Source organism: Tachyglossus aculeatus, chromosome 21 (genome assembly GCF_015852505.1).
Source record: "Tachyglossus aculeatus isolate mTacAcu1 chromosome 21, mTacAcu1.pri, whole genome shotgun sequence".
Classification (NCBI taxonomy): domain Eukaryota; kingdom Metazoa; phylum Chordata; class Mammalia; order Monotremata; family Tachyglossidae; genus Tachyglossus; species Tachyglossus aculeatus.
The window spans coordinates 14,578,320-14,605,463 of NC_052086.1; the positions used below are offsets into that span (position 1 = coordinate 14,578,320).

The window sequence follows — 27,144 nt, forward strand, 5'->3', positions numbered from 1 at the left end:
ACGGATGGATCCAAAAGACGACCGCGCGTGTTTACAGGCATGTGGTGGGACAACAGGGATGTGGCACGGATGCGCCCGCAAAACACCCAAGCGACCTAAGGTAGAGTCGTGTACCTATTCCTCGGGAGAGTGTGGCTTTCCGGAGAGGGGGGTGTCTGTCCCATCCCTCAGCCCTCCGCCTTCCTCGGGTTTTCCCCGCCGATCGGGGTCGCGGATATTGGGGTTCCTCACTTTTTGGGGGGCGAGGGAGGATTGGGGGTGGATAGAGGGGAGCAGGTGCGAACAGGCTGGAAGATCGGGATGAGGAGGGAGAGGGAGAGGAGCCGGGCTCAACCAGGGAAGGCTGAGTCGGGGCCGAGTGCCTGCCACGCTGTATTTCCAGAAATGTACTCCTCTAAGGGAGTGGAGCAGGAGGGGTTGGTGGTTAGACACCAAGAGGAGCTTCCTGTCAGAGGGATGGGTCCCAGGAACAGAGGGGCGAGAGATGAGGGGTGTGAGTGTGATCTTTCCTGGAGTTGGGTAGGGACCGTCTCTATATGTCGCCAACTTGGGCTTCCCAAGCGCTTAGTCCAGCGCTCTGCGCACAGGAAGCGCTCAATAAATATGACCGAATGAATGAATGAATGAATGGAGTTTCCAACAGGGAAAGGGGTCATTCTGAGAACTTGGCCGGTCCGGGGAAGGATTGTGACATTCGCACACTATCACGGGGGTTACTCACTGGCTGAGCCTGGATAAACGCACAAACCTCTCACCCCTCCTTCCAGTCTCAAGGACGCCATAACACCTACTGTGGCTACGGGAGCTCTGGGGAGTCAGGACAGACGCACACAGACACAAACACACATACCACATGAACACACCCACACCGTAGACACCAGGCGGAGTGAGCTATGCGGTCCGGAGCTTACTTTATCTACACCCTTGGTGGGGAAACAGAGAGGTAGCCAGGGAGCGGGATGCGGCTGCGTCTTCCCCAGTGTATGCGTGCTACGAGAGGGGCGGTCAAGGCCGGGGGAGATCTGAGGTATGTGCGTGCGTGCAACTTGGCTCTTGTCACAGTAGGCGTATGGAGAGATTGCGTGACCACTCCCGGGGCGAGGGGGAGGTGGAGGGGGAGAGCTGCCCCTGGAGAAAGAGAGAGGGGTTGTGGGGGTGGCCAAAGATGGACAAAGGAGAAGATAAGGGGTAGGAAACAGTGTCTTTGCTGTTCCGATATATTGCATAAATTGTGTACGAGAGAGAGGTTACCTAGGCCTTCCCTGACTGAGCCCCCTCCTTCCTCTCCCCCTCCCCACCGCCCTACCTCCTTACAGCACCTGTATATATGTTTGTACAGATTTATCACTCTATTTATTTTACTATTCTATATATTTTATTCTGTTAATGTGTTTGGTTTTGTCGTCCGTCTCCCCCTTCTAGACTGTGAGCCCGTCGCTGGGCAGGGACCGTCTCTAGATGTTGCCGACTTGGACTTCCCAAGCGCTTAGTCCAGTGCTCTGCACACAGTAAGCGCTCAATAAATACGATGGAATGAATGAATAGAAACACACAAACACACACACACACAATCTACCCAGTAAGGGGAGGAAATTGAATAGAATCACACAAACACACACACGCACAATCTACCCAGTAAGGGGAGGAAACAGAGACAGGGGATGTGTTTCCTTGCTCTTCACCCTGGAAATTGAATAGAATCACACAAACACACACGCACAATCTACCCAGTAAGGGGAGGAAATTGAATAGAAGCACACAAACACACACACACACAATCTACCCAGTAAGGGGAGGAAACAGAGACAGGGTATGTGTTTACTTGTTCTTCACCCTGGAAATTGAATAGAATCACACAAACACACACACACAATCTACCCAGTAAGGGGAGGAAATTGAATAGAATCACACAAACACACACGCACAATCTACCCAGTATGGGGAGGAAACAGAGACAGGGGATGTGTTTCCTTGCTCTTCACCCTGGAAATTGAATAGAATCACACAAACACACACGCACAATCTACCCAGTATGGGGAGGAAACAGAGACAGGGGATGTGTTTCCTTGCTCTTCACCCTGGAAATTGAATAGAATCACACAAACACACACGCACAATCCACCCAGTAAGGGGAGGAAACAGAGACAGGGGATGTGTTTCCTTGCTCTTCACCCTGGAAATTGAATAGAATCACACAAACACACACGCACAATCAATCCAGTAAGGGGAGGAAACAGAGACGGGGATGTGTTTCCTTGCTCTTCACCCCATGTTCCGTAGAGTATGTTGGACTCTACGTTCACACTCCCGTGAATGAAAGGCGTCTAGGGAAGCCCAATACTTTTGTGGAGTGGCTGCACACGTGCCTCGGGTTTGCAAGCACGTTGCATTTGGCTTGACCAGTCCAGCGGGCGGGAAGAGACCAAATAGGCCAGGAATCTTGCAAATGGTAGGCCCTCCCAGTGGGGACAACCACCCCGAGAAGGCGCGTCCTTCTGAAAGTTAGCCATGCGCGCGGACCCACTTATTTCACTCTGGCGCTCACACTTCACAAATATACAGACGTTGTTGTGGGGTGACCATGAAGAGAACAGATCCTTATGGTGAGGTTTTTCAGCATCACCCAGGGCCGGGAAGCTCGGGACAGACCCGGGGAGGGCAGCCGCGCCACGTACGAAGGGGCTCTATCCTTGCGAGGATTAAATAACCCCGGGGAATCTTTGCGCGTGCATTTGTGGGTGTGGGTACACGTCTGAACAACTGTGGGTGTAATCGCCGATACGATCACCCCCACCTGGGGGAGGGGAGGTGGGACCCTGATGGGGAGCCAGAGAAGCAGCAGAGAAGCAGCGCGGCTCAGTGGAAAAGAGCCCGGGCTTTGGAGTCAGAGGTTGTGGGTTCAAATCCCAGCTCTGCCAAAGCTGTGTGACTTTGGGCAAGTCACTTCACTTCTCTGGGCCTCCGTTACCTCATCAGTAATATGGGGATTAAGACTGTGAGTCCCCCCGAGGGACAACCTGATTGCCTTGCAACCTCCCCCGTGCTTAGAACAGTGCTTTGCACATAGTAAGTGCTTAATAAATCCCATCATTATTATTATGCCCAGAGGAAAGCGGGGGCAGAAAAAAGCCAGGAAATTGGTACTCTACAGTACATGTGCACAAACTCACACACACACACGCGTGTCCAGATACTCGCAAGCAGAGGTCACACACCTGAGAAATGCAGAAGCACACAAGTCACTGCCAGGAGACAAATCTGAGGAGAAGACAAGCCAGCCCCGGGGAAGCGATAAAGACTAGGGGCAAAACTCCACTGCTTCACAGTTGTGTCATCGCCCGCCGAGGGGAGAACTATTTATTGCTGGTTCTTAAGCCTAAGCCGCCTCGCTCGATCCGGGAGAAGAAATCCAATTCGGTCCACGGCCCTAAGAATCAAATCCGTGGTGTGTGTGTGTACGTACACACAAACACACACTCTCGCAGTAGTTCTTGGGAACGTGACCTCAAGGTCCATCCTAAGCGTGGACAGTGTAGTTGTGCTCGTGCAAAACCCAAAACTAGCACAGACCAACTCCTAGTGATGCCAAGGGCAGGGAAGGTCCCCAGGTGGGAACCAGCCGAGAAGCTCGCTGAGGGTGGGGAATAGGCCTACGGACTCTGTTGTCCTCTCCCAAGTGCTTAGTACAGTGCTGTGCACGCAGGAAGCGCTCAATAAATACCAGCGACCGATCCAGTGGTCTGCATACAGTAAGCACTCGATAAACACTATCGATCGATCGATCGATTAACTACAATCTCTCCCTGGTGACAGTCTGCTGGTCTTAATCAATCAATCGTATTTATTGAGCGCTTACTGTTTGCACTAAGGTCTTAAGAGGTGCTCACCCTTCAACCTGTACTCCTATCTATCGCGACCCCAGCCTGCCAACCCACCTCTCCGGGCCCGACCCCAGAGCAAGGAAGAGACTGTAAACTCCTCCATTAGACTGTAAGCTCCTCAAGGGCAGCGGTCGTATCTACCAATTCCATCGCACCTTCCTCTCCCAGAGCACCCAATAAATAGCAACGATTGAGAGATCGATCGATTGATTGTGCGTGCGGAGCTAAGCCTGCTCATCTGGGCATCCCTAACGGACAGCTGTAGGGAGGAGGGGATGAGGAGGATGACGGTCACGCTACGGAAAAATCTAACAACACACCAGTGCCCTCAGAGGCCTTGGGAATGACGGGGTGTGGGGGGCGGACAGGCAGGAAGGAACAGTCCAGTGCTCCGCACACGGTAAGCGCTCAATAAATACGACTGACTGACCGAATGAAGAACCAAACGGACGCGCGAATGAACACATACCAAATAAATAACCAGACCAGCAGATGCAGACATACATAAATAAATAAATACGTGCGTCGTGAGGATAAATATCTGGGGGGGGGGGGGGGGGGGCACGTGCCGCGTCCAGGTTATTTAGTTGAGCATCTGCCCATTAGCTAAGGGAAAAATCGGGGACCGAAAAGGGGGCCGGATGGCAAAGGGCGCAAGAAATGGGGCAGCAGAGCTGGATGTTCCGGAGACTCTCGGCCCTCCGTTTCTGGATTCCCTCTGTGAGATGCTCCCTCGGGATCCTGAGGCTGAGACCGAGGCCGGAGGGGGCTGGGGTGGGGAGGACGTACACAGATTCACGCACGCGTGCACACACGCTCCCGATGGGGTGGATGGGAGGCAGGTGGTCCTCCTCCTCAGGAGGCCAGGAGCCTCCCGACCCGGGTGGAGAAATATCCGTGTTTATCTAGCTCCGCAGACCCCCCCACCACGCCAGACTTCCTGGGTCCGGGTCTCTGTTTCAGCGCGCACAAAAGGAATACATTACTCACTGTGTAGACAAAGATCCGGGTGTGGGTTACGACCCTGGGCCTACCACGCAGGGTTTTAAAAATATTTGCGTGTCTGTGTGTATATGTGAGCACACCTACATGCGCATGTGTGTGTAGGCTCCAGAGAACGATCCACAATCAATCGATACGTACACGCACACAAACCTTGATGAGCGACACGACCTGCGGTTGAGAATACGGTGTGTATGTAATACACAGCAGATTATATACACACCATGTAGGTGCATCACATATACTGACACGCAAATATTTATGGATTATAAATGTATTTCTGTCATGTATTATACAAATATATATCTACCCACACAAACGGATGTTATGTACACAGTGTGTGGAGGAATATACAGCAACGCTCCATACGCATGCTATCAATAATTTGGTGAGGGAATCTGCACGCGTGCTCACACACACACACACACACACACACAAACACATATAGGTACTTTCAACAGAGAAATATTTGCATCCTGCGTGTGTCTGTCCATATACTAAGGATAAATACTGAAACCATAGTGGGCACAAATGTGTTATCTACACAATACATAGATAAACAGCAAGAAAGCGTATGAGTGTGTATATCTATCCACACACACACACACACATACCTCTCAGGCCATGTTATCTATACTCTGTGGGGAGAAATGAGTGAGTACTGATCGTATGTACATGCCAAGTCAGATTATTTACATCCGTATGAGCCGATAACGCAGATACTCATACACCCATCTACGAAATATACATCGTGGAGAAAGGCCTATATACACACCAAGCCATGATATCTACAGCTTATGTAAGTACACACCTGTGAGTGGGTGTGGCTCTGCAAATTGTGCCTATCCATCCCCCAGTGATGAGAGTGGGTGTGTATATGGAAATGCACGTATTCGCACAACCTTCCTCAATTCTGTTAAATACACAGACGTTATGGAGAAGCAACGGATGGATGATAGATATTCACACACCCCCGCACACACACTCTCACACTCTCAGACACAGACACAACTGGGGAACATAGCTATGGCCACATACCACACAGGACAGACTGGTGGGAAGAATCAAACCCCTGCAAACCCACACGCACGCTGTGTTCACACTGTGGGGAGAGCACTCTGGGGCTGTCTCTGGGCCCCATTTATGCTCTCTACCCATCGTGTGCATATGTGTCCGTGGTATGTATGTATGTATGTACGTATGTATGCGTGGGGAAGAACAGGGAAGGAATGGAGGTGCACGGTCACGCCTGCAGGGCTCTAGAGGCAGAAGGAACCATCCTGAGAAGGGAAGGTAGAGGAGGGATGGGGTGGGGCGGGACCACCATGGAGACCCCTAAATCCCACCCCGGGGGCCGGGGGAAGACTAGGCTGCGGGGGTGCGATGTCAGAGGGAGACGGAGTCTCCTGGGCTTGATCCTCAAGGAATGGAGGAGAGCTGGGGATGCTTGGATCCCACAGGAAGAGACCGGAGGAAGGAAGGGGCTCCTGGGTCTGACGGGAAGGCGGAGGAGGGAAGACGGGGAGGATCGGGGGTCAGGGGGTGGGGGGGGACGGGCGACCAGATCGGAGCAGAGTCGGGAAGGGGAGACGAGGCCTCTCGACTCCGGGCCGGGAGAAGGAGCGGGGACCGTGGAGGGGGACTGGGGGTGCCGAGCACGGGTTTCGGGGTATTGCTCCCGGGGGGAGTAAAGGGTGGGGGGCTCTCAGAGAGGTGGAGAGGGAGGAAGGTGGGGGGGCAGGGATGGGAGGGAGCCCTACAAGCCCAGCGTCCCCCCGATGGACGACGCAAGGACCACCCCCAGCACCACGCAACAGATGATGATCATGATTTTCTTCTGCGGACGGCGGAGGAGCGGGGGAGCCGGGGGCAGCCGGGGAAGGGGGGTGTGAAGGAGAGGAAGCAAGGGATGGGAGCCAGGTGGAGCCCGGTGGAGGCAGAGGGGTTGAGCCGGAAAGATGAGAAAGGACCAAAAGAGGGAGAGGAAGGGAAATCGGAGAAGGGCCCAAACAGACACGGAGAAAAGGAGGTAGAGGAAGGGAGAGACAGACAGAGATAAGGAAGACGTTAGATCTGTCGCTACACTTTTCCACCCTCATCGCAAAGCATCCTGCCCGCTCCGGCCTTCATTCCCCTCCCTCGCCGGCCCCTGCTCTTCTTCCCCCTCCGCCCCCGGTCCCCCCTCGCCCCCGAAATCCGGTACCTGGGTTTTCCCTCCCTCACCGGCCCCCGCTTTCCTGCCCCCCACTCACCCTCCGGGCTTTGCTCTGGTATTTCACAGCTTTCTTGGTGTCGGACACGGCCCGCTCCACGTAATCCACAGAGTGCTCCACGTTGTACTCGATGCGGTCGATCATCTCCCCCTGGGGAGAAAGATGGGGACGGCTAAGTCCTCTCGAGGGGGGGATGGCGGTCGGGGGAGGCCGGGGGGCAAACCGGCGATTCGATCTGGGAGCCCCCCAAAAGTAGAGAAGTAGTGCGGCCTAGTGGAAAGGGCCCAGGAGTCGGTGAACTCCCGACCCCATCACTCGTCCGCGGGGTGAGCTTGGGCCAGTCTCAAATTCTCTGTCGCGCTGTACTCTCCCAAGTGTTTATTCATTCAATCGTATTTATTGAGCGCTTACTGTGTGCAGAGCACTGTACTAAGCGCTTGGGAAGTACAAGTTGGCAACATCTAGAGACGGTCCCTACCCAATAGCGGGCTCACAGTCACACTGAGCCCCATGTGGGACAGGGCCTAGGTCCAATCTGAGGACGTCGTAGCAAAAACGTTCAGACCCCGTTTGCCCACTCCTCAAGAAGCTCCAGTGGCCGCCCATCTTGTTTAGTCCAGAAGCAGTGTGGCCTAGTGGAAAGAGGACGGGCCCGGGAGTCAAAAGGACCCGGGTTCTAATCCCAGCTCCGCCACTTGTTCATTCGTTCCGTCGTATTTATTGAGCGCTTACTGCGTGCAGAGCACTGGACTAAGCGTTCGGGAAGTCCAAGTCGGCAACATATAGAGACGGTCCCCAACCGTGGGCTCACGGTCTAGAAGGGGGAGACAGACAACAAAACAAAGCATACTAACAAGATAAAATAAATAGAATAAATATGTACAAGTAAAATAAATAAATAAATAGAGTAATAAATCTGTACAAACATATATACAGGTGCTGTGGGGAGGGGAAGGAGGTAAGGCGGGGGGATGGGGAGGGGGAGGAGGGGGAGAGGAAGGAAGGATCAGTGGTGGAGCCAGGATTAGAACCCATGACTTCTGACTCCCAAGCCCGGGCTCTTTCCGTGACATCATCTGTAATAATGGGGATTAAGACAGTGAGCCCTTTGTGGGACAGGGACTGTGTCCAACCTGATTATCTTGAATAATACTTGTACTTCCCAAGTGCTTAGTCCAGTGCTCTGCACACAGTAAGCGCTCAATAAATACGATTGAATGAATGATCAGCTGTGTGACTTTGGGCCAGTCACTTGACTTCTCTGTGCCACAGTTCCCTCATCTGTAAAATGGGGATGAAGACTGTGAGCCCCACGTGGGACAACCTGATTACCTGGTATCCCCCGCAGTGCTTAGAACAGTGCTTTGCCCATAGTAAGTGCTTAACAAATGGCATTATTATTTTAATTACATAATTATATCATATGTATAATTAATTAATTATAAATTAATTATATAAATTATTATAATATATCCATCTATTATATAAATATATTTGTATAATATAATATAACATGATATAATATGACATAACATGATATAATATAATATAATATAATAAATATAACATAACATGACAATATAACATAATAATATAATATAACATAATAATACAATATAATATAATATAATATAATATAATATAATATAATATAATATAATACAATGTAATAAAATGCAATATTATATAATATAACATATTACATTAAACTATATCATACTGTACTATATTATATATTATACATTGTATGAATATATATTTATATTATATGTAATTTATAATTATATATCATATATAATTATATTTTTAATTTATAATGTTAAATCACCTTTCTGATATATTATGCATAATTAATAAATAATTAATTTATGATTATATTAATGTTATTATTATTATTATTATTATGGCATTTGTTAATGCCATAATTTGTTAGCACTGTTCTAAGCGCTACTCCAGCACTTCGTAGAGGGCCTAGCACATGGTAATTATATAGTATATTATACTATACCACTAGTATACTGTAGTAGTATACTATATAGTAACAAATACTATATAATAAAAAACAAAATCAGGCGGGAGAGTACTCTCCCAAGCGCTTAGTACGGTGCTTAGCACGCAGCAAGCACTCAACAGATACGATGGAATGAACGAACGAATGAGAGGAAGCTCTTTCGCGCGCACCCGGGGTGCAGAGGGATTCCCCGAAGCGATCCGGAGACGGGAAAGGAGGGGCGTCCAGGACCCCGTCTTTCCCCGCAAGGTTACCTGGCTCTCCACCAGCATTGCCATATCCACAAACATGTCGTGGAGCTCCCTGATACTAGTCTCCAGTTTGATGATCTCATTGTGTCGGGTCTCAATTTCATTCAGTGCCTGCTTGGTCATCTGAGAATCCATCTTGATCTAAGGAAACAGAGAGGCATCTGGGACCCCGGCTTCTGATGCCCCTTCCCCACCCCTCAGTTCCCTCATCTGGAAAATGGGGATGAAGACTGGGAGCCCCCTGTGGGACAACCGGATTACCTGGTATCACCTGCAGCGCTTAGAACAGTGCTCTGCACATAGTAAGCGCTTAACAAATGCCATTGTTTATTATTACCATTACTAATAATGGCATTTATTAAGCGCTTACTATGTGCAAAGCACTGTTCTAAGAGCTACTCCAGCACTTCGTAGAGGGCCTAGCACATAGGAATTATATAGTATATTATGCTATACTACTAGTATACTGTAGTAGTATACTAGTAGTATAGTATACTAGCATATACTAGTATACTAGTATACTAGTAGTATAGTAATTATATAGTATATTATATAATTAGTATACTATATATAATTATATAATTAGTATACTATAGTATACTAGTAGTATAGTAATTATATAGTATATTATACTATACTACTAGTATACCGTACTAGTATACTAGTAGTAGTACTCGTATACTAGTAGTATAGTATACTATATAGTATACAGTAGTATACTGTATATAGTATACTGTATATAGTATATATATACAGCAGTATATAGTATACTATGCTAGTAGTATAGTAGTATACTATATAGTAACAAATACTACTACTATACTAGTAGTAGTACTAGTATACTAATAGTATAGTAATTATATAGTGTATTATACTATACTACTAGTATACCGTAGTAGTATACTACTACCATACTAGAAGTAGTACTCGTATACTAGTAGTATAGTATACTATATAGTATACAGTAGTATACTGTATATAGTATACTGCATATAGTATATATATATATATGCAGTAGTATACTATACTAGTATACTATACTGGTAGTATACTATATAGCAACAAATACTATATAATTAAAAACAAAATCGGGGGGAGAGTACTCTCCCAAGAGCCCAACGCCCTCCGCACCAAACCAAAACCAAACCATCAAACCAAAACTCCATGCCAGTGGCTCCAACCGAGGCTCTCCACCAGCCCTCTCCATTTTACAAATCACCTCTCTTCGCCTGCTCATTCATTCATTCATTCATTCATTCATTCAATCGTATTTATTGAGTGCTTACTGTGTGCAGAGCACTGGACTAAGCGCTTGGGAAGTCCAAGTTGGCAACATATAGAGACATTCCCTTCTCTAAATGGAGACCACTCTCCATCCACCTGCCTCCAGCACATTGCTCACGCAGTTCCTTCAAGATTACAAGCTCCTTGAGGGCAGGGAAGCTGTCTACCAACTCTGTTATGCTGCACCCTCCCAAACGCTGAGTACCGTGCTCTGCATGCAGTAAGCGCTGAATAAATACCACTGATTGATGGCCCGGTACTTTCTTATATTATACTTTATTATATTCTTATACTCTATTACTTCTAGACTGTGAGCCCACTGTTGGGTAGGGATTGTCTCTATATGTTGCCAACTTGTACTTCCCAAGCGCTTAGTACAGTGCTCTGCACACAGTAAGTGCTCAATAAATATGATTGATTGATTGATTCCCCTATCCATACTATATTTTAATGCCCGTCTCCCCTCGTGGTCTGTAAGATCCTTGTGGATGGGGAACGTGTCTACCAACTCTGTTGTATTGTACTCTCCCAAGAGCGTAGAGCCGTGCTCTGCACATAGTAAGCGCTCAATAAATGCCATCGATGAACTGATTGTCTTGATTTGTTCTGATAGTTCATCCTGGCCTGTTTTTCTATTCCCTATCCAATCCTTTTTCTCCCTGCTGCTGTCACTCTTCGAAAATATTTTGCATGTCTGTTTCCCTCCCTCTACTCTACTATCTCCCATAGCCTTAATCTATTTCCAGGTCTGTCTCCTCCCATAGATTGTAAACTCCTTATAATAATAATAATGATGGCATTTATTAAGCACTTACTATGTGCAAAGCACTGTTCTAAGCGCCGGGGAGGTTACAAGGTGATCAGGTCGTCCCACGGGGGGGCTTACAGTCTTACTCCCCATTTTACAGATGAGGTCACTGCGGCCCAGAGAAGTGAAGTGACTTGCCCAAAGTCACCCAGCTGACAATTGGCGGAGCCGGGATTTGAACCCCTGACCTCTGACTCCAAAACCCGGGCTCTTTTCCACGCTGCTTCTCACCCAGCTGTGTCGAACTGTACCTTCCCAAGCGCTTAGTTCAGGGCTTTGCACGTGGTAAGCACTCAATAAGTAGCATCGATCGATTCCTTTACTGGATTGAAAGCTAAGTGTGCTTTTCGCTTCATTTGACTTTTCAAGGTGCTGAATAATTGTCATTACAACACTACTACTACAGCTGCTACTGGTGGCCGAGAAGCGGCCTGGCCTAGTGGAAAGAGCACGGGAGCCAGAGGACCTGGGTTCTAATGTCTAGATCCTCTGATTAAATCCACTTTTCCCCGGCTCCCTCTCCCTTCTTCGTCAGGAATCTGTGACCCTTGGATGTTTGATAATCGCCCTTCCCCTAACCCCACAGCACTTAGGTACATATCTTTAAATTATATATATCATAAATTACTTATTCATATTAAAGGTTGGTCTCCCCCTCTAGAGTGTAAGCTCGCTGCGGGCAGGGAACGTGTCTGGTAATTTCTGTGGTATTGTACTCTCCCAAGCGCTTAGTATAGTGCTCCGCACATAGTGGGAGCGCAATAAATACGATGGATTGACTGAGCTCTGCCCCTTGTCTGCTGTGTGATCATCATAAATTACTTATTCATATTAAGGTTGGTCTCCCCCTCTAGAGTGTAAGCTCGCTGCGGGCAGGGAACGTGTCTGGTAATTTCTGTGGTATTGTACTCTCCCAAGCGCTTAGTATAGTGCTCTGCACATAGTGGGAGCTCAATAAATACGATGGATTGATTGACTGAGCTCTGCCCCTTGTCTGCTCTGTGATCATCATAAATTACTTATTCATATTAAGGTTGGTCTCCCCCTCTAGAGTGTAAGCTCGCTGCAGGCAGGGAACGTGTCTGGTAATTTCTGTGGTATTGTACTCTCCCAAGCGCTTAGTATAGTGCTCTGCACATAGTGGGAGCTCAATAAATACGATGGATTGATTGACTGAGTTCTGCCCCTTGTCTGCTGTGTGATCATCATAAATTACTTATTCATATTAAGGTTGGTCTCCCCCTCTAGAGTGTAAGCTGGCTGCGGGCAGGGAACGTGTCTGGTAATTTCTGTGGTATTGTACTCTCCCAAGCACTTAATATAGTGCTCTGCACATAGTGGGAGCTCAATAAATACGATGGATTGATTGACTGAGCTCTGCCCCTTGTCTGCTGTGTGATCATCATAAATTACTTATTCATATTAAGGTTGGTCTCCCCTTCTAGAGTGTAAGCTTGCTGCGGGCAGGGAACGTGTCTGGTAATTCTGTGGTATTGTACTCTCCCAGGCGCTTAGTATAGTGCTCTGCACATAGTGGGAGCTCAATAAATATGATGGATTGATTGACTGAGCTCTGCCCCTTGTCTGCTGTGTGATCTTAGGCAAGTGACTCAGCTTTACTGTGCCTCAGTTTCCTCATCTATAAAATGGGGGTTAAATCCTCCTACCTAGACTGTGTGCTCCATGTGGAACATGGGCTATGCCCAACCCAATAACTTGGCATCTACCCTTTTGCTTAAAACTGTGGCTGGCACACAGTAAGCACTTAACAAATACCATTATTATTATTATAACTACTGCTACTACTACTCCGGCTACTAGTAACTCTGTGGCTACTAATGATGGCATTTATTAAACGCTTACTATGTGCAAAGCACCTTTCTAAGCACTGGGGAGGTTACAAGGTGATCAGGTTGTCCCACGGGGGGCTCACAGTCTTCATCCCCATTTTACAGATGAGGGAACTGAGGCCCAGAGAAGTGAAGTGACTTGCCCAAAGTCACACAGCTGATAATTGGCAGAGCCGGGATTTGAACCCATGACCTCTGACTCCAAAGCCTGTGCTCTTTCCACTGAGCCACGCTGCTTCTCTACTACTACTACTACTACTGTTACTCCTTCTGCTGCTACCGGGTTTAGGACGTAGCGGCTACAGCACAGGCCTGGGATTCAGAAGGTCTTGGGTTCTAATCCCGGCTCGGCCACTTGTCTGCCGTGTGACCCTGGGCAAGTCATTTCACTTCTCTGGGCCTCAGTTATCTCCTCTGTAAAATGGGGGTTGAGACTGTGAGCCCCACGTGGGACAAGGACTGTGTCCAACCTAATTTGCTTGTATCACATCCGGCGCTAAGTACAGTGCCTGGCACATAGTAAGCGCTTAACAAATACCACAATTATTATTTTTACTGCCACTACTACTGCTTCTGCCACTGCTATTACTGCTTGCTGCTACAACTACAACCCAGTAGCCTCTCAGAGAGAGGGTTAAGAAAGAAGTTAGGTGAGGTAAATCAACATTTCTACCCCTGTCCTCTCAGTTAGCCACCATTTTGCAAACATCTTGCTCTGCCTTCACCTTCTTAACTCTTCTGACCTAGTCTCCCTTCATCCAGAAAATCTTGGGGCAAAGTCTCTTCTGCCCAATATTTAGCATAAGGTGGAGCTCAATAAGAGAGAGACAGAGAGAAGAGAAAGGGAGACAGAGTCAGAAAGAGAGAGAGAAAACGAGAAGGAGAGGGGAGGGAGGAAGACAAGGAAGGAGGGAGAAAGGGAGAGAAGAAGAGAGAAAGGGAAGGACAGAGGAAGAGAAGGAAGGAAGGGGAGGGAAAGAGGAAGAGAAGAAAGGAGGAAGGTGGGAGACTGGAAAGCAGAGAAAAGGAGAAAGCCCATTTGGTCCAGTGGCCGGCATTAGAAGAGGCCAGTACTGGTCACCAACCAATCCATCCATCCATCCATCCATCCATCCATCCATCCATCCCCTACACCCGGGCAAGGTAGACTCCCCAGGGAGGGGTGTTCCCGTGCGGAGGATGGAGCTCTAAGCTATTCCTAGGAATTTTCTCACTCAGCCTGATGCTGCCAATGTGGGTGGGTGTCTGAGCCAGGGAGATAAACCTGGTCCTTGAAAGGCCGCCAAAGCTAGGGAGGAGGGGGTAGAGGGGGCGGGGAGAGCGTGGGGAGAGCCCAGGGAAGACAGGGACATGAACCTCCCAATCCAAGATCCACACTCCTCCGCTTCACTCCCAATCTTTACCTCCAACCTCGCCCCTCTCCCTTCTTTCTCCCTCCCTTCTCCTTCCCAGAGCCCGGGCCTCCTGCCCCATGCCCTGGCTCACGTCGTCTGTGAAGATGGCCAGCTTCCCACTCTCTAGCATGTCCTCCAGCTCCTCGTTGGTCGTTGTCCTTCCAGCTGCCGAGAAAAGAGGAGCGTGACCCGGGGTTGGGGGAGTCATTAGAACCAGCCAGCCCCAAGGGGACCCACTAAGGGAGGTGGCGGCTGACTCTGGGGAACGGGGTTCTAGGAGGATTGACGGGGCAAATCCCGAGAGAGGAAAATCCCCGGGCATCCTGGCCCCCAGCCTCCAGCTTTCCCCTCCATCTCCTGTTTCCTTTCCAGGACCCAAGCGTTTTGCTCCTCCATTCCCGGTTTTCCACTGGGTCAAAGCCAGCAGGAAATGGGGCCCCAGGCCAGCAGGAAGGAACTCACTGATCTCCAGCTGTCGCTGGATCCGGTCCTTGCATCGGTCTCGATATTTGGACTGAGTCGCGTTGTATTCAGTCATCACTTCCACAAACTTCCGGGACAGGGTGGAGTGCTGGGGAAAGAGAGAGAGATGGACAGAGGGACAGAGAGAGACGCAGAGAGAGACAGACACAGGCACAGAGAGAGAGGAAGCGAGGGAAAGAACAGGAGAGCCAGCCAAAGCGAGCGGAGCAGGAGAGTGCCAGACACAAAAACAGAGGGAGAACCAGATCGCGAGGAAAGAAAAGGGCAGAGGAACAGGAAAGGTGAGGCAAAGAGGACAGACAAAACAAGAGACCAACAGAAAGATGCCAAGAGTAAGGAGAAGGATGGGGGTTGGGAGAAGTCAATTGGCGCAACATCATTTCTGCTCCCACCCCCTTGCTTCAGGGTCCCTTGACCCTCAGGTCTGGGTGGAGATCCTGGGGTGCCCATTTTCAGTGGGAAATCCGGATGTCTCCTCCACCTCATCATCAATCGTATGATTGATGGATTTATTATATATATATATACTGATGGAAATCCTAAATCGTAGGATTTAACACCCACCTCCATTGGGTGTCATAGTCCTAGGCCTAAGGGACCTCCACAAAGGACTGTGGGACTTCTGCTCATGGATCTCATGATGCTGGAGGGGGCAGAGGCAGAGCTGGGGTTCAAACCTCCAGCCCAGGAAGCCTAGCTGCCCCACAGGGCAGCCCTGTGGAAGGTTCCCAGGTAAGGGAGCTGCCGTTTCATCGGGAAGATGGAAAGGATGGAGGGGACGGAAGGAAGGACGCAGGTCAAGGGAAGGAGTCGGCCCCTCTCTACCTGGGTTTTGCGGATGCGCAGGTCGGCGGAAGAGCGGTTCAGTCCCTCCTCCTGCTCAATACTCTGCTCAATCGCTGAAGGGGAGAGAACAAGGGAGGGCAAGTGAGGGGGTGAATTCCCTGAAACTCTTTGCTCCTTACCCCACCCCAGGCACGCCTTCCCTGGTAGATTTCTCACATAGATGAAGGAGCCCTTAGTACAGTACCTGGCCCGTACTAGGTGCTAAACAAACACCATTAAAAAAGGAAAAAAAGGGGGGAAAGAATTAAAGAGTCAAACCCCATCCTTTCTCAACCATCCACCCCAAAATCGAGCGGCTACTTTCTCTGATGAAAGGACATTTCCCCTATTTCACAGCTATTCCTCTTCTGGGATCAGCAGACTTCTTTCTTAACTGCCCCGCCTCCAATTTTCTAGCAAAGGAAAGGCTTATTTCACCTCATGGGCTTCCTCTTCCCTTTCTCTTGAGGAAGAAGAGGTTAATTCCTCTCACTCACACAATCTCAGCTCCAAGAAAGAAGGGAAGGAACTCTCTTCAGAGGAAGAGATATTCTCCAGGAGCTCGGAGGAGGCGTAAAAAGCTAAATCCTTCTCACCTTTCCACCAGCCCCTGGTCGAGGTAGGGAAATAATAATAATAGTAATAATAATAATGGCATTTATTAAGCGCTTACTATGTGCAAAGCACTGTTCTAAGCACTGGGGAGGTTACAAGGTGATCAGGTTGTTCCATGTGGGGCTCACAGTCTTAATCCCCATTTTACAGATGAGGGAACTGAGGCACAGAGAATAATAATAATAATGGCATTTATTAAGCGCTTACTATGTTCAAAGCACTGTTCTAAGCACCGGGGAGGTTACAAGGTGATCAGGTTGTTCCATGTGGGGCTCACAGTCTTAATCCCCATTTTACAGATGAGGTAACTGAGGCCCAGAGAAGTGAAGTGACTTGCCCAAAGTCACACAGCTGACAATTGGCGGAGCTGGGATTTGAACCCCTGACCTCTGACTCCAAAGCCCGGGCTCTTTCCATTGAGCCACGCTGGAAAGGGATTAGCTACTCTGGCAAGGGGATGCCCCTTCTCAAATAACCCACTGGAATGACTTCCCTCCACGCTGCTAAGGAAAGAACAGTTCCGTCAAGGTAGACATAAAGCACGTAATAAAATTTTATGAGTTGATTTATTCATTCAATCGTATTTGATAAAGGGGTGACCTTTGTAATCTTCGTTTATCAAAGTCTAACCTTTGCTGAAGAATTGTGCGCGTACACTCTCTCTCTCTCTCACCCCTTTTGCCCTCCCCCTGGATCTGGACTGAATGAGCATTTCCTTGTACCAGAAAAGAAAAACAAAATGGTCCCTTCCCTCAGGGCTCCTCACTCCCCTTGAATTCCACGTTAAGGATGTGAATTCCACGTTAAAGGCTTCTCTTGTCGCCTGGCTGCTCCCCAGGGGCACTAAGGAAAGGAGGCTGCTGGAGGGGAAGGCGAATCCTCCCGATCATTTCCCACGTCCTCACCTTTCAATTTGGACCGGACCTTGTTTGCTGTCTTCTTGATGTCAGCGGTTAGATCCTCAAGTTCTTGTTTGGTCTCTGAGCAAAGAGAGAGTCGGTGAGTGGAGGGATACGACCTCCAGCCTCCCCCCACACCCTAAATCATAATAATGATGATGGCGTTTGTTCAGCGCTTTCTATGTGCCAAGCACTGTCCTAAGCACCGGGCACCAGAAGCCCCCTCCCACCATCGCCATCATGGATCGGATTTGCTGAGCCCTCCCTTCGTGGTCCATTTTCCCAGTGACGCTGACTCTCCCGCAGAGCCGAGTGGCCGGACCCCCAGACTCACTCTCATCGGGGTTGGGGGCAGCCAGGATAGCACTGTGCTGCTTCTTCACCTGCTCCACATCCTCGGACAACTTCTCTATGCACCCACGGATCTCCTCCACCTGAAGGGAAGAGCCATTCACATCCATCTGAGGGCTTCTGCCCTCACGGGGCTGGGGCCAGGGCGGGACAGATCCCACCAGAATCAGATCGGATTCAATAATGATGTTATTTGTTAAGCGCTTACTATGTGCCAAGTACTGTTCGAAACACTGGGGTAGATACCGGGTAATCAGGTTGTCCCACGCGGGGCTCACAGCCTTAATCCCCATTTTCCAGACGAGGTAATCAATCAATCAATCAATCAATCGTATTTATTGAGCGCTTACTGTGTGCAGAGCACTGGACTAAGTGCTTGGGAAGTACAAGTTGGCAACATATAGCGACAGTCCCTACCCAACAGTGGGCTCACAGTCTAAAAGAGTCTAAAACTAAGGCCCAGAGAAGTGAAGTGACTTGCTCCAAGTCACACAGCTGACGTGTGGCGGAGCTGGAATTAGAACTCAGGACCTCTGACTCCCAAGCCACTCGGTGGCAGTTTCCGTTAATAATAATGATGACATTTATTAAGTGCTTACTATGCGCACTGTTCTAAGCATTGGGGAGGTTAAAAGGTGATCAGGCTGTCCCACGGGGGGCTCACAGTCTTCATCCCCATTTTACAGAAGAGGTAACTGAGGCACAGAGAAGTTAAGTGACTTGCCCAAAGTCACACAGCTGATAATTGGCAGAGCCGGGATCTGAACCCATGACCTCTGACTCCAAAGCCCGGGCTCTTTTCCACTGAGCCACGCTCCTCCTCTAAGCCGCTTCCCACCCAGAGAAAGTGGGAAGGGCAGAGCTAGAGACCCCGGGGACCTTCTGTCCTAGAGACAAAAGGGGGAAATGTTGGATTTGGGGAGAGGGGGTTTGGTAGGTGGAAGGAAAACTCATGGAAGGAAAGAGAGTGTGGAAAACTCAAGTCCGGGAGGGAAGGAGGGAGGGGGATTGAGGTCGCCTTCGAGAGGCGTGGTGGGAAGCAGACTAAAACCCAGAGAGGAGACACAAAGGTAGAGAGAGGAAAGTAAAGGACGTTTGTGCTGGGAGTGCAGGTGTCCTGAGTTCAGGGAGAAGAGTTGGAGGGATTCGCATAGCTACCTGCTCAAAGAACTCATCCATGAAATGGTCTCTATCCACGTGGACGACCTCCTCTTCATCATCGCTGTCTTTTGCCTGGGAAGAAGAGAGTCGGGTCAGGGGATGATTCCCATTACCCTTGGGACCCTGCTCCTCTCCATTGGTACGGGAACTTCTGGAGATGGAGAGCTCTCTGATAATAATAATAATAATAATGATCGTATTAGCTAAGCTCTTACTATGTGCTAGATACCCATTTTGTTCCTAGCTTGGGCAGTGGCTAGTGAGTACAAAAAGTCAAAACTCACCTGTACTGGGCCGCAGCGGAACGGGAGAGAATCAAAGGCAGAGACTTAAGTTTACTACGCGGAGGAAGGCAATGGTAAACCACTTCCGTATTTTTTACCAAGGAAACTCTACGGACTCCCTACCAGAACGATTGAAGGTGGAGGTGGGGCGTTCTGGGAAAGATTAATTAATTCATTAATTCAATCGTATTTATTGAGCGCTTACTGTGTGCAGAGCACTGTACTAAGCTCTTGGAAAGTACAATTCGGCAACAGATAGAGACAATCCCTACCCAACAACGGGCTCACAGTCTAGAAGGGGGAGACAGACAACAAAACAAAACAAATAGACAGGCGTCAATACCAACAAAATAGATAAATAGAATTATAGATCTATACACACAGCTAATCAGGTGTGTCCCACTTGGGGCTCACAGTCTTAATCCCCATTTTACAGATGAGGGAACTGAGGCCTGGAGAAGTGACATTCATTCATTCAATCATATTTATTGAGCACTTACTGTGTGCAGAGCACTGTACTAAGCGCTTAGACATGACTTGGGTCACACAGCTGACAGATGGCAGAGCCGGGATTAGAACCCATGTAGTCAGTATGGGTTGGAAACGACTCTACAGTATAAGACGAGACAATGCGCCAGACACTGTACTAAGCGCTGGGGTGGACACAAGCAAATCGAGTTGGACACAGTCCCTGTCCCATGTGGGGCTCACAGTCTCAATCCCAATTTTGCAGATGAGGTAACTGAGGCACAGAGAAGTAAAGTGACTTGCCCAAGATCACACAGCAGACAGGTGGCGGAGGTGGAATTAGAACCCATGACCTTCTGACCCTTGGGGCCAGGCTTTATCCGCCTCGCCATGCTGCTTCTCTACACTGTTCTACACTCTTCCTCCAAGACACACCCAAATTCTCTCCCAGCTCACAACAAACACACCGCTACCCTCTCCATCTTCAAAACCCTACTAAAATCACATCTCCTCCAGGAAGTCTTCCCTGACTAATCTCTCATCTCCCCCATTCTATTCTCCCTTGCTACCACAACACCCAGGCACTTGAGTCTCTACCACACTCACCTCCATTGTACTTCCCAAGCGCTTAATACAGTGCTCTGCACACAGTAAGCGCTCAATAAATACGATTGAATGAATGAATGAACTTACGTACACATCTTTGTACTCAGTAGTTTCTCTTACCCACACAATTTATTTGAAAGTTCGCCTCCCCCAACTAGGAACTCCGTGAGAGCAGGGTTCATGTCTGCCGACTCTATCGTACTCACCGAAGTACTTAGTCCAGTGCTCTGCACCCAATAAGTGCTCAATAAATACCACTGGTTGGCTGACTGATAGATTGATCCAGATCTGAGATGGAGCAGTAGTGGCTGAGTACATCAGGAAAGTGAATGGATTCTAGGGTTAAGAGGGATCATCTCCCCTGCTAGACTGCAAGCTTCTTGTGGGCAGGGAATGTGTCTACCAACTCTGTTATGTGGTACTCTCCCAAGGGCTTAGTACAGTGCCCCTTCCCATCCTCCCTGCCTTACCTCCTTCCCCTGCCCGCAGCACCTGTATATATGTTTGTACAGATTTATTGCTCTATTTATTTTACTTGTACATATTTACTATTTTATTTATTTTATTTTGTTAATATGTTTGGTTTTGTTGTCTGTCTCCCCCTTCTAGACTGTGAGCCCGCTGTTGGATAGGGACCATCTCTATATGGTGCCAACTTGTACTTCCCAAGCACTTAGTACAGTGCTCTGCACACAGTAAGCGCTCAATAAATACGATTGAATGAATGAATGAATGAATGCCCCATTCTAGACTGTGAGCCCGTTGTTGGGTAGGGACCGTCTCTATATGTTGCCATCTTGTACTCCCCAAGTGCTTAGCACAGTGCTCTGCACAGAGTAAGCGCTCAATAAATACGATTGAATGAATGAATGAATGCTCTGTACACAGCAAGCGCTCAATAAATAAGGATAATTGATTGAAATACCATTGGTTGGCTGATCGATTGATGGATCTTCAGCAGGCCCCAGCCCCCTCCCCAAATCCAGGTATCCTGCTGTCCTTGACAGACCCCTGAAACACATGTGACCTTGTTGGGGGACGGGGGAGAGTGCTCAAAAGGCCCCACTTTTGGTAGTCCTTCTTCACTGAGCTCTGGCAGATGTTCTAAATAGCCCTGCCTCAGACGTTTCTCTCTCTCTCTGTCTCTCATTTCATGGCCTGGCTCCCTCATAGCCCCGTCTCTTCTTTGCAAGGTCATAGCTCTCAGAGACACCCTTGGAATCAGACTCAGCTGGACCAAGAAGGGCTTTTGGGGATCCATCAACGGTATTTATTGAGCATGCATTCATTCAATCATATTAATTGAGCACTTACTGTGTGCAGAGCACTCTACTAAGCACTTGGGAAGTCCAAGTTGGCAACATAGAGAGATGGTCCCTACCCAACAATGGGCTCACAGTCTAAAAGGGGGAGACAGAGAACAAAACAAAATATGTGGACAGGTGTCAGGTCGTCAGAATAAATAGAAATAAAGCTAGATGCACATCATTATCAAAATAAATACAATAGTAAACATGTACAAGTAAAATAAATAGAGTAATAAGTCTGTACAAACATATATGCAGGTGCTGTGGGGAGGGGAAGGAGGTAGGGCCGGGGGGATGGGGACAAGGAGAGGAAAAAGGGGGCTCAGTGTGGGAAGGCCTCCTGGAGGAGGTGAGCTCTCAGTAGGGTTTTGAAGGGAGGAAGAGAGCTAGCTTGGCGGATGTGCAGAGGGAGGCCATTCCAGGCCAGGAGGAGGACGTGGGCCGGGGGTCAATGGTGGGACAGGCGAGAATGAGGTACAGTGAGGAGGTGAGCGGCGGCAGAAGAGCGGAGGGTGTGGGCTGGGCTGGAGAAGGACAGAAGGGAGGGGAGGTAGGAGGGGGCGAGGGGATGGATGGACAGCCTTGAAGCCCAGGGTGAGGAGTTTCTGCCTGATGCGCAGATTGATTGGTAGCCACCAGAGATTTTTGAGGAGGGGAGTAACATGCCCAGAGTGTTTCTGCAAAGAGATGATCTGGGCAGCAGCATGAAGTATAGACTGAAGTGGGGAGAGACAGGAGGATGGGAGATCAGAGAGGAGGCTGATGCAGTAATCCAGTCAGGAGAGGATGAGAGATTGAACCAGCAAGGTAGCGGTTTGGATGGAAAGGAAAGGGTGGATCTTGGTGATGTTGTGGAGGTGAGACTGGCAGGTTTTGGTGACAGATCGGATGTGAGGGGTGAATGAGAGAGCAGAGTCGAGGATGACACCAAGGTTGTGGGTTTGTGAGACGGGAAGGATGGTAGTGCCGTCTACAGTTATGGGAAAGTCAGGGAGAGGGCAGGGTTTGGGAGGGAAGATAAGGAATTCAGTCTTGGACATATTGAGTTTTAGATGGCAGGCAGACATCCAGATGGAGATGTCCTGAAGGCAGGAGGAGACCCGAGCATGAAGGGAGGGAGAGAGAGCAGGGGGGTAGATGTAGATTTGGGTGTCATCAGTGTAGAGATGATAGTTGAAGCCGTGGGAGCAAATGAGTTCACCGAGGGAGTGAGTGTAGATAGAGAACAGAAGGGGACCAAGAACTGACCCTCGAGGAACCCCTACAGTAAGGGGATGGGAGGGGGAGGAGGAGCCCGCAAAGGAGACTGAGAATGAACGGCTGGAGAGATAAGAGGAGAACCGGGAAAGGATGGAGTCTGTGAAGCCAAGGTTGGAAAGCGTGTTGAGGAGAAGGGGGTGGTCCACAGTATCAAAGGCAGCTGAGAGGTCGAGGAGAATTAGGATAGAGTAGGAGCATCCAATGTGTGCAGAACACTGTCCTGAGCATTTGGGACAGAAGTACAATACAACTCTGTCTCCTTTGCAGGCTTCTCCTCCCCCTCCCATCCCCTTACTGTAGGGGTTCTTCAAGGGTCAGTTCTTGGTCCCCTTCTGTTCTCCATCTACAGTCACTCCCCCAGTGAACTCATTCACTCCCACGGCTTCAACTATCATCTCTACGCGGATGACACCCAAATCTACATCTCTGCCCCTGCTCTCTCTCCAGGCTCGGGTTTCCTCCTGCCTTTAGGACATCTCCATCTGGATGTCTGCCCGCCATCTAAAACTCAATATGTCCAAGACTGAACTCCTTATCTTCCCTCCCAAACCCTGCCCTCTCCCTGACTTTCCCGTCTCTGTAGACAGCACTACCATCCTTCCCGTCTCACAAGCCCGCAAACTCGGTGTCTTCCTCGACTCCACTCTCTCGTTCACCCCACACTCCGATCCATCACCAAAACCTGCCAGTCTCACCTCTGAAACATCCCCAAGATCTGCTCTTTCCTCTCCATCCAAACCGCTACTTTGCTGCTTCAATCTCTCATCCCATCCTGGCTGGATTACTGCATCAGCCTCCTTTTTGATCTCCCATCCTCCTCCTGACTCTCCCTGCTTCAGTCTATACTTCACTCTGCTGCCCAGATTATCTTTGAACAGAAACACTCTGGGCATGTCACTCCCTTCCTCAAAAATCTCCAGTGGTTGCCTATCAACCTTCGCATGAAGCAAAAACTCCTCATTATTGGCTTCAAAGCTCACCTCACCCCCTCCTCCCTCACCTCCCTTCTCTCCTTCTCCAGCCCAGCCCGCACCCTCCGCTCCTCCTTGGCCGCTCACCTCCTCACCGTACCTCGTTCTCGCCTGTCCCGCCGTCGACCCCCGGCCCACGTCATCCCCCGGGCCCGGAATGCCCTCCCTCTGCACATCCGCCAAGCTAGCTCTCTTCCTCCCTTCAAAGCCCTACTGAAAGCTCACCTTCTCCAGGAGGCCTTCCCAGTCTGAGCCCTCCATTTTTCCTCTCCTCCTCCTCCTCCCCTCCCCATCACCCCCTCCCTCTCTCTGCCCTTCCTCCTTCCCCTCCTCACAGCACTTCTGTACATTTGTACATATTTATTACTCTATTTTATTAATGATGTGTATATAGTTATAATTCTATTTATTCTGATGGTATTGACACCTGTCTACTTGTTTTGGTTGGTTTTTTTTTTGTCTGTCTCCCCCTTCTAGACTGTGAGCCCAATCAATCAATCAATCGTATTTATTGAGCACTTACTGTGTGCAGAGCACTGTACTAAGCACTTGGGAAGTACAAGTTGGCAACATATAGAGACAGTCCCTACCCAACAGTGGGCTCACAGTCTAAAAGGGGGAGATGGAACAAAACCAAACATACTAACAAAATAAAATAAATAGAATAGATATGTACAAGTAAAATAAATAAATAAATAAATTGAGTAAAAAATATGTACAAACATATATACATATATACAGGTGCTGTGGGGAAGGGAAGGAGGTAAGATGGGGGGATGGAGATGGATGGGCAGAGGGAGGGCATTTCAGCCCACTGTTGGGTAGGGACTGTCTCTATATCATCATCATCATCATCATCATCATCATCAATCGTATTTATTGAGTGCTTACTGTGTGCAGAGAGCACTGTACTAAGCGCTTGGGAAGTACAAGTTGGTAACATATAGAGACAGTCTATATATAGTCTCTATATGTTGCCGATTTATACTTCCCAAGTGCTTAGTACAGTGCTCTGCACACAGTAAGTGCTCAACAAATACGATTGAATGAATGAATGAATGAATGAATAAATACAAATCAGTTGGTAGACATGACCGCTGCCCACATGAAGCTTACAGTCTAGAGTTTGTAAATTGCCTAGTGTAAAGAGCCCGGGCCTGAAAGATATTCATTCATTCAATCGTTTTTATTGAGTGCTTACTGTGTGCAGAGCACTGGACTAAGTGCTTGGGAAGTACAAATCGGCAACAGTCAGAGGATATGAGTTCTAATCCCTGCTCTGCCACTGTGTGACCTTGGGCAAATCACTTAACTTCTCCATCCTCCGTTTCCTCCTCTGGAAAATGGGGATAAGATACCTGTTCTCCCTCCCCTTTAGCCTGTGAGCCCAGAGTGGACAGAGCCCGTGTCTGACCTGATGATCTTGTACTTACCCAAGCGCTTAGTACAGACTGAAACCCCTCCTTCCTCTCCCCCTCTCCATCCCCCCTGCCCTACCTCCTTCCCCTCCCCACAGCACCTGTATATATGTTTGTACAGATTTATTACTCTATTTTACTTGTACATATTTACTATTCTATTTATTTTATTTTGTTAACGATGTGCATCTAGCTTTACTTCTATTTATTCTGATGACTTGACACCAGTTCACATGTTTTGTTTTGTTGTCTGTCTCCCCCTTCTAGACTGTGTGGGTAGGGACCGTCTCTATAGGTTGCCAACTTGGACTTCCCAAGTGCTTAGTACAGTGCTCCGCACATAGTAAGTGCTCAATAAATACGATTGAATGAATGAATGAATGACTGCTTGGCACATAGTAAGTGCTTAACAAATACCACAGTCTAGGACTAATGTCTGGGTACCCTGATCCCTTCCGTGGACCGAGTTCCAGACAGTTAGACAGTTCCTCTTCTTCTATGGGCTTCAGTTTTCACTTTCGCTCTTAGGTTCTCAGCAAAAAGAGATTCCCCTCCTGTCTGGCCTACATGTAGGGGAATGGAGTCTCTATATGTCACAGTTTCCCTCTCTCTCTCTTTCTCATGTACACACAAACACACAAACACACACATCCAACCAGACTACGACACCCTGCCTGGCCCTGTCAGACTCTGTGACATTACCCACACCCGAACACATAACGTTTCTCACCTTAGTCCCACAATCTCTAGCTCACAGTTCTCTGACCTCTCCAGCCTTCCCCCTACCCATCAATCAATCAATCAATCGTATTTATTGAGCGCTTACTGTGTGCAGAGCACTGGACTAAGCGCTTGGGAAGTCCAAGTTGGCAACATATAGAGACGGTCCCTACCCAACAGTGGGCTCACAGTCTAGAAGGGGGAGGCAGACAACAAAACAAAACATATTAACAAAATAAAATAAATAGAATAGATACGTACAAGTAAAATAAATAAATAAATAGAGTAATAAATACGTACAAACATATATACATATATACAGGTGCTGTGGGGAAGGGAAGGAGGTAAGGGGGGGGATGGAGAGGAGGAGAAGTGGGGGAGGAAGGAGGGGGCTCAGTCTGGGATGACCCATCATCGTCACCCTCATCATCAGTGTTATTTGTTGAACGCTTATTGTGTTCAGACCGCTGTACTAAGCACTTGGGAGAGTACAATACGGCAGAGTCGGTAGAAACATTCCTTAGAGAAGCAGCATGGCTCAGTGGGAAGAGCCCGGGCTTGGGAGCCAGAGGTCATGGGTTCTAATCCCGCCTCCGCCACTTGTCAGCTGTGTGACTTTGGGCAAGTCACTTCACTTCTCTGGGCCTCAGTTACCTCATCTGTAAAATGGGGATGGTGAGCCCCACGTTGGACAGCTTGATCACCTTGTATCCCCCCCAGTGCTTAGAACAGTGCTTGGCACATAGTAAGTGGTTAATAAATGCCATCATTATTATTATTAATGCCCAATCAATAAGTCAGTGGCATTTACTGAGTGCCTACTATGTGCAGAAAATACAGGTATCTCACTCCCCATTCCCCTGTCCTGTTTCCATTTGCCCCGTCATTAATATTAATAATAATAATAATAATGGAATTTCCCTTATCCAAACCCCCAGAGTCTCCCTGGCACCTCATAGCCCACAATATTTTTTTTCCCTTGTCCCTCCCTCTCCTTTTCTCCCTTTCCCCAGGGCAGATTCTCCCTCTCACACCTGTCAGCGCTTAGTACAGTGTCTGGCACATAGTTAAGCACTTAACAA

General features: G+C 48.6%; 1 protein-coding gene across 1 annotated transcript in view; it reads right to left on the reverse strand.

Annotated features, from left to right (window-relative positions):
• Nucleotides 1–4,434: 4,434 nt before the first annotated feature.
• The window catches only part of STX1B (syntaxin 1B), a 41,841-nt gene continuing 19,131 nt past the window's right edge, over nt 4,435–27,144 (reverse strand). Inside the window, exons 2-10 of the mRNA XM_038763406.1 lie at nt 19,026–19,100; nt 17,851–17,950; nt 17,523–17,597; nt 16,003–16,076; nt 15,157–15,265; nt 14,786–14,859; nt 9,362–9,499; nt 7,136–7,246; nt 4,435–6,720 (exon numbers count right to left, since the gene is read on the reverse strand). Coding sequence (XP_038619334.1) covers nt 6,640–6,720; nt 7,136–7,246; nt 9,362–9,499; nt 14,786–14,859; nt 15,157–15,265; nt 16,003–16,076; nt 17,523–17,597; nt 17,851–17,950; nt 19,026–19,100 — 837 coding nt within the window. The 3' untranslated portion in view covers nt 4,435–6,639. The remainder of the gene's footprint in view (nt 6,721–7,135; nt 7,247–9,361; nt 9,500–14,785; nt 14,860–15,156; nt 15,266–16,002; nt 16,077–17,522; nt 17,598–17,850; nt 17,951–19,025; nt 19,101–27,144) is intronic.